Genomic DNA, 6,000 nt, shown 5'->3' on the forward strand with positions numbered 1-6,000 from the left:
AAGAGACATTCCAGCCCTGTACCAGGAGAAACCTTCTCACATGTAGGCAGTGACGCAGCTTGTCCAGAGCAGCTGCCCACCCTCCCTCTGTTCCTGGAAGATTTCAGAACCCCCCTGGACATGGTCCTGAGCAAACTGGGTCTGAACTCAGAGCCAACCCTGCTCAGGGTTCCCTTCAGCCTGAGTTACATCCTCTGCGATCCTCTGATGACAACAGAGCAGTCTGCTTTCTGTCTTATCCAGCTTTCGGAAGGCAGAAGAGAGGTCTGTTCCTGGCTGAGGCCACCTGCAGCACCACCCTGAGCTTGGCCACTCAATGGCATTGTGAGATACATCTTTTCCTGGCTGAAAAGCAGACTTCACATTATTTTTCTATACATGAAAACATAATGTAAGTGAACATAAACTCACTTTTTCTTCCTTTTTTTTTAATCGTAAAAGATGTTGGTGTTTACAGTTCTCAAGAGTACGTTTCTCTACCAAATGTAAGCATCATTAGACTGTACTTTAGCTTAGTCTGCCCGTCTATGTGAAGTCCATTGTAGGCAAATACTGTAATTTTCTGTAAAACTACTATATAAACATAAACAATAACAAAAACCCACAAAGAACTTCTGCAACTTAGAGGCTTCCCGGTCTGAACCGAACACCGGAGAGGCCAGTAACTTAACAGTGTGCTTTTCCCAAGTCCCGGTGGCACTGACACCTTCTCATCGCCTGGGTCTCGCCGCTCGGACCCGAGGGGCAGCAGCCAAGCCCTTCCTGGAGGCAAAACCCCGAGCTGCCCGTGCCTTCCCCAAAAGCCAGGCAGTGCTGCCGGGTCCCCCCCGGCCCCAGCGCGGCGCCGCAGGCTGCAGGCACCCGGGGGAACTCCTGCATCCATCCTCACCGGCATCGCCCGGGGGACACCGGTGCGGGTGCTGCTACCGCCGAAAAGCGGCGGCGAGCCCTTTTCCCTTTCCTCCCCCCTTCCCGAAAAATAAAGCGAGGGCAGCGCAGGTCCACAGGTGCGGGAAGCCAGGAGGGCACTGGGCTCTGCGGGGCTGGGAAACCTCCTTGCCCCCTTCCCTCCCCGCCGTGCTTGGGGTGCCTGCTCCATCCCCGCTCCCCCCCAGGCTGAGGGTCTCCCCCTTACCGCGGCGGCTCCGGCGACGGCTCCTTCCTCCTCCTCCTCCTCGGGCGCCACGGGGGGAACGCGGGGCGCCGCTCGGCCACGGCCCCCTCGGTTTGGGGCTGGGGTTGGGGTTGGGGTTGGGGTTCGGGCTCGTCCTGCTGGCCCCGGCCGAAGAGGCGCTGCAAGCGGCCGCGCCGTGCCATGCCGGGCTGGGCGTCCCGGGGGGGGCCCGGCCGCCGGCAGCGAGGGCAGAGCGGGGCGGGTTGGGGGGGAGGAGGAGGAGGAAGAGGAGGAGGAGGGGGAGGAGGAGGAGGAAGCGGCGGGCTCTCCGCGGGCATGGACGGACGGTGGCTGCCGCCCGGCTCGGGCTATGCGGGTAATAAGGCGATCGCCGCCCGGTCCCTCCCCGCCGCCGCCGAGCCCGCAGGAAGGGGGCGGCCCTGCCCGCCTGCCGGCCGTGCCCGGGGGTGCCGAGGGGGGCATTGCCCCGCTGCCGAGCACCTCCAGCTTCGTTTGTAGGCTCCTCTCTCCGTGCCCGACACCCCAACAGTCTGCCCTACACCCTAAAAGACAAGCCCGCCTTTGCCTGCCTTCGCTCCCGTTTTGCTTCCAGCTGCTGGGACGCTCAGGTCACAGCTGGCTGCCCCGAGCTGCTGGAGATGTTAAGGGTCCGTGTGCTGGGAAAGCTTTATGGTCACCGTGAAGAAATGGCCATAATCGGGTGATAACTCACCCATAGTAGGTACACTCCGGTGGCCGTCACCTAATGCTGAGATCTTCACAGCAGGAGGAGAAGGCTTGGACAAGCCTTGAACAAGGCTGGGAAAAGAAAATACAGGAAGAGTTTGGCTGAGCAGCCCGCTGAGACTACTGGTTTAGACAAATAGACTTGTTTTGGGGGTAAAATCAGTTATTTTCCTGAATTGCACATAATTGACTTGGCTAGTGGTTAACTGAACAGACTAATATATGAAGAAAGTGTTTTTTCCCCAAATTAAAGTAAGTTGATGAATACTGTATAATATGTGTCATAACAAAATTGGCAGAACCAGAAAGGTGGACTGTTGTGCCCTCAGGAAATACATAAGGGATTGAGAAAAATTGCCCATTTTAGCAAAGCAATTTATGTACGCAGGGACATCACAAAACCACAAAATGGGTGGGGTGGGAAGGGATGCTGCCCAGCCCCCCTGCTCCAGCAAGGGTACACCAGTTGCTCAGGACCACATCTGGCTGCTTATTAAGCATCTCCAAGGATGGAGACAGGAGAGCTGGTGGCTGATAATGTGCTGTCCTTGGTGGATGCCTAGGAACAAAGCACGAGCTCTTGTTTGCTGAGCAAGGGTGAACATCAGTGCTGGTGGGCCATTTCAGCTAAGCAGCACTGGGGAGAAAAAATCTGGTGTCATTCAGCAGTGGGTTCTCCTCTCTCTGCCACTGCACCCGCTGGGAGAAGGCAGTCAGCAGGATCTGCTCAGGCAGCCAGCCTGCACATGGGCACATTATAATCCACCAGGGTGGACACAGTGCACGCAGCATCCACCTTACGATGGTGGGCAGCAGCTGATGACCCTCAGAGGGTTCAGCAGACTTGTGCTGCTCCATTCCTCAACAAAAAGATGTGTATGACCTGAAAACATACAGTTTAAATCACAGAGTAGAGAAAAAGAAAAGTAGAAGAGTGCAAAGCACACATCTTTTTAAATCCTTTCAGATTGTCTCAGCGGGTTTAGGATCAACATCAGCACCACAGCGTATGTTGTTCCCACCCTACAGAGTTCAGCATCCCTCTGGAGTGACAAAAGGAAGAGATAAGCCTGCAACATCAACTTTGAGGTCTGCATCATTTGTGCTCCAGTGCTAACATAAACTACAATATCCTAATAAACAAAAGTAGATAAAGGGGATTTGGTTGACACTTACTCAGTCTGGCCAAAATTAAGTCTGAGTGTTAGATGTGGCAGTATCAGAACACCTGATCTCAATGCAAAGAGATTCGTGGAGGGCCAGTACTTGTACTACTTGTTCCTAGACTCATGTAGAAGATATGGACCTCTTCTTTCAGGAAAGACATTTTAAATACCATTAGTTAAGATAGAAATTCATTAGAATTAGCCAGCCATTTAGGAAACTTTAAATGATGATCATGTTTATGTCAGCAGTCTTGACATGTGTAACAGAACAAGTCAGTCTAGTTTTTATCTGAACCAACTCAGTTTTGCAACAGTTCATAGTAATTCGTATCATAGAAAGATATTAAGCAACCAAGCCTTCTCCTGTTTGGTTTCATTCCAACACGGTGAAAAAGAAGATGATCGGATATCTAGATTAGACTTAACGTATTCAATATCCATCTAGCTTGACAGCACACACTATGTGAGATTTACAAAAAACAACAACAAGAACCACAAGGATGATAATTTTGGAATGAGAATCAGACAAATACAGACTCAAAATCTGCAAAGCTGTTACAGAATCTAAATAACACCCAAGTTAAGATAGCGCTATTTATTCAAATCATTGTTCCTCTCATTTTATTATTTCAGAGCAGAAACATTTTTCTAATATAAAGCTGTTCCAATGTATGACACAGTATATTGAAAACCAACAGCAAAACAGCAAAATCAATCTAAATCCCATAAGCAAATTATAGAAAAACACAATTTTGTGTGTAAAGTTTACATTTAAGGTATTGTATCTGTAGATACTAAGAGGAAAGGACTGTCATCAACTTTGTCACCAAATATTTTATCTTCTCTTCCAGTACAATAGAGTTTTGAAAATTCCTCCAGAAACAGTACCTGCAAGCTAAGATTTGAGATTCAGATAACTCACTGTCAGAATATGTGAAGAGTGTGTTTGACTTCCCACACTTTGGAGCTGCAGATAAAAGAACAATAAAGCACCCAGGGTCCCACATAAAACACGCGAGCCCCAAACTATGGTCCTGAAATCCCACATTCATTTGACACCTCACCCTAAGGGCACCTAAATTCCAAAAGTGCCTCCCTGTTTGTCTTGAAAGCGCCCCAGGTACTTAGGGACTCACCTCTTCCCGTGCCCAGAACTGCCTCAGCCTTCACAAGACTGAGAGTTTGGCGGCTGCCTCTTGCCTAAGTCTGACAAGGAGCTAAAAACCAGGTATTGCTTGGCCTAAAGCTCCACAGGAACTCCCTGTGGTTTGCAAATTTAGGTCTTGTGCACATAGTAACACCAGGCTTTGTACAAAATGTCATGCCAGCTTCCTTTTTTTTTTTTTTTTTTTTTTTTTTTGAAGAGTTTACTGGCTATCCAAGGTATGATGCAGAAACAGGGGCCCTAATTCAGGAATATCCTGCCTACAAGGTGGATGCCTCACAGTCATACCACGGTTCTACCTCACAGACATATTAGCACTGATGATTTCTTTCTGGCCCAACATGACTAGAGGTTCCCTGGCTACACTTGAAAAGAGAAGGAGTGAGTCCCACTTCGTAGCTTGAAAGAAAAGACATAGTTACATATCCTCAGTAAATTATAAGGCATGGTGGGATGTGAGTGATCATTCTTGGTGGCTAAAGACTGCCTGCAACCAGAAATGGAAAATGCAACTAAATATTATGACCAGGGAAAGCCAAGGAACTCAATTAGCTCAGGGGCAGCCCGGCCAGAACTGCAGCCACAGCAGTAGGTAGGAAGTCGGAGAATCTGAGAGACCCTTAAAACAAACAGAAGGACAAAACCCATAAAGGTCAGAAAGTCCATCTCACAGGGGAGGACTCTGAAAAATTGTAGGCAGAGACCAAGGGACTGGGGAACCTGGAAGCAAGACCAAGTAATTTCAGCTTCAAGCAAGAAGTAAGTTTAGGAGCTAAGAAAAGTTTTAGGCATTGCATTATGTGCCTGGTAGGTGGGGCAAAACATCTGTCAGGCTCAAAGGGCAATATTCTGGTAGTAAATGTTGTTGCTGTGCCAGCTGCCATGGTTTACCCTGCTGTGTCCGGTGGCCATCTGGCTGGATTGCCATGGGGGCGCACGGGCGAGCACACAGGCTCTGGAGCTGAAGCAGGTGGAGACACCTCAAGCTCTGAGTGAAGTTTTGGAGCGGGGATGAAGTTACGCAACCTCATGCTTTGAATTTCTTCTTACTTGCATGATGACTTCAGATAGTCCTCTAACTTTGTATGTTGGGTGGTTTCAATCCCTTTCCAAGGTGTCTAGGTCCCCTCATGGCCCAAGCTGGGATTTTGGCATTCAACTCCATCTGTGAGCCAGTGCGTTTGTTGGAAGCATGCAGTGCCCTTTTCGTAGCTGTTAGTTACTAATTAGATCAAGCCCTGAACTCCTGCGGTCCTTAGACAGGTTCAAGATTTCACCCATTATATTTATTCTTCTCATAGCTTGGATTTAATTTGTAATCCAGGTATTCAAGGATAGCTCTGCCAAACCCACCGGTACCCACTGATAAAGTAAGATTTTTATTCCTTAAACAAAGTAGTCCACAACAGATAAAAGCAAGTAGAATTTGCAATGAAAAATTAGCATAATCAGTTATTCAATTTGACATTAATGTTTTCCTGTTCTTATCAGTGCTGTAAAATGCATTTATCTGAGCCTTTGTGTTGCATGTATTTTCACAAAGATGGAAGATGTCTCATAGCCCTCCCTGCTATCACACACCTCCTCTCAGCTACTCAGACAAAAGTCACTCAACCCATCTTTGGGCCTTTAAAGAGGATTTTGCATTAAAATCCTACAACCCAAGGGAAGGAGACAAAATTAATCAATATGTAGTTCATGGGGTTGGATAACTTCAGTGTTTACCCATTGGAACTGTCCTACAACATGGCCAGGGTGTAGCCTGTCATCTTTAACTTTAACTACAACATGGGGTTTTACAGTGCTAT

The 6,000-nt window shown here is 48.4% G+C and overlaps 1 protein-coding gene across 1 annotated transcript in view; it reads right to left on the reverse strand.

Annotated features, from left to right (window-relative positions):
• Positions 1–1,416, reverse strand: part of CRYBG1 (crystallin beta-gamma domain containing 1) — a 96,137-nt gene extending 94,721 nt beyond the window's left edge. Inside the window, exon 1 of the mRNA XM_072036138.1 lies at positions 1,136–1,416. Within this exon, the coding sequence (XP_071892239.1) occupies positions 1,136–1,317 (182 nt within the window). The 5' untranslated portion in view covers positions 1,318–1,416. The remainder of the gene's footprint in view (positions 1–1,135) is intronic.
• Positions 1,417–6,000: the final 4,584 nt, after the last annotated feature.

The sequence above is a fragment of the Anas platyrhynchos genome, chromosome 3 (assembly GCF_047663525.1).
Source record: "Anas platyrhynchos isolate ZD024472 breed Pekin duck chromosome 3, IASCAAS_PekinDuck_T2T, whole genome shotgun sequence".
Lineage (NCBI taxonomy): Eukaryota > Metazoa > Chordata > Aves > Anseriformes > Anatidae > Anas > Anas platyrhynchos.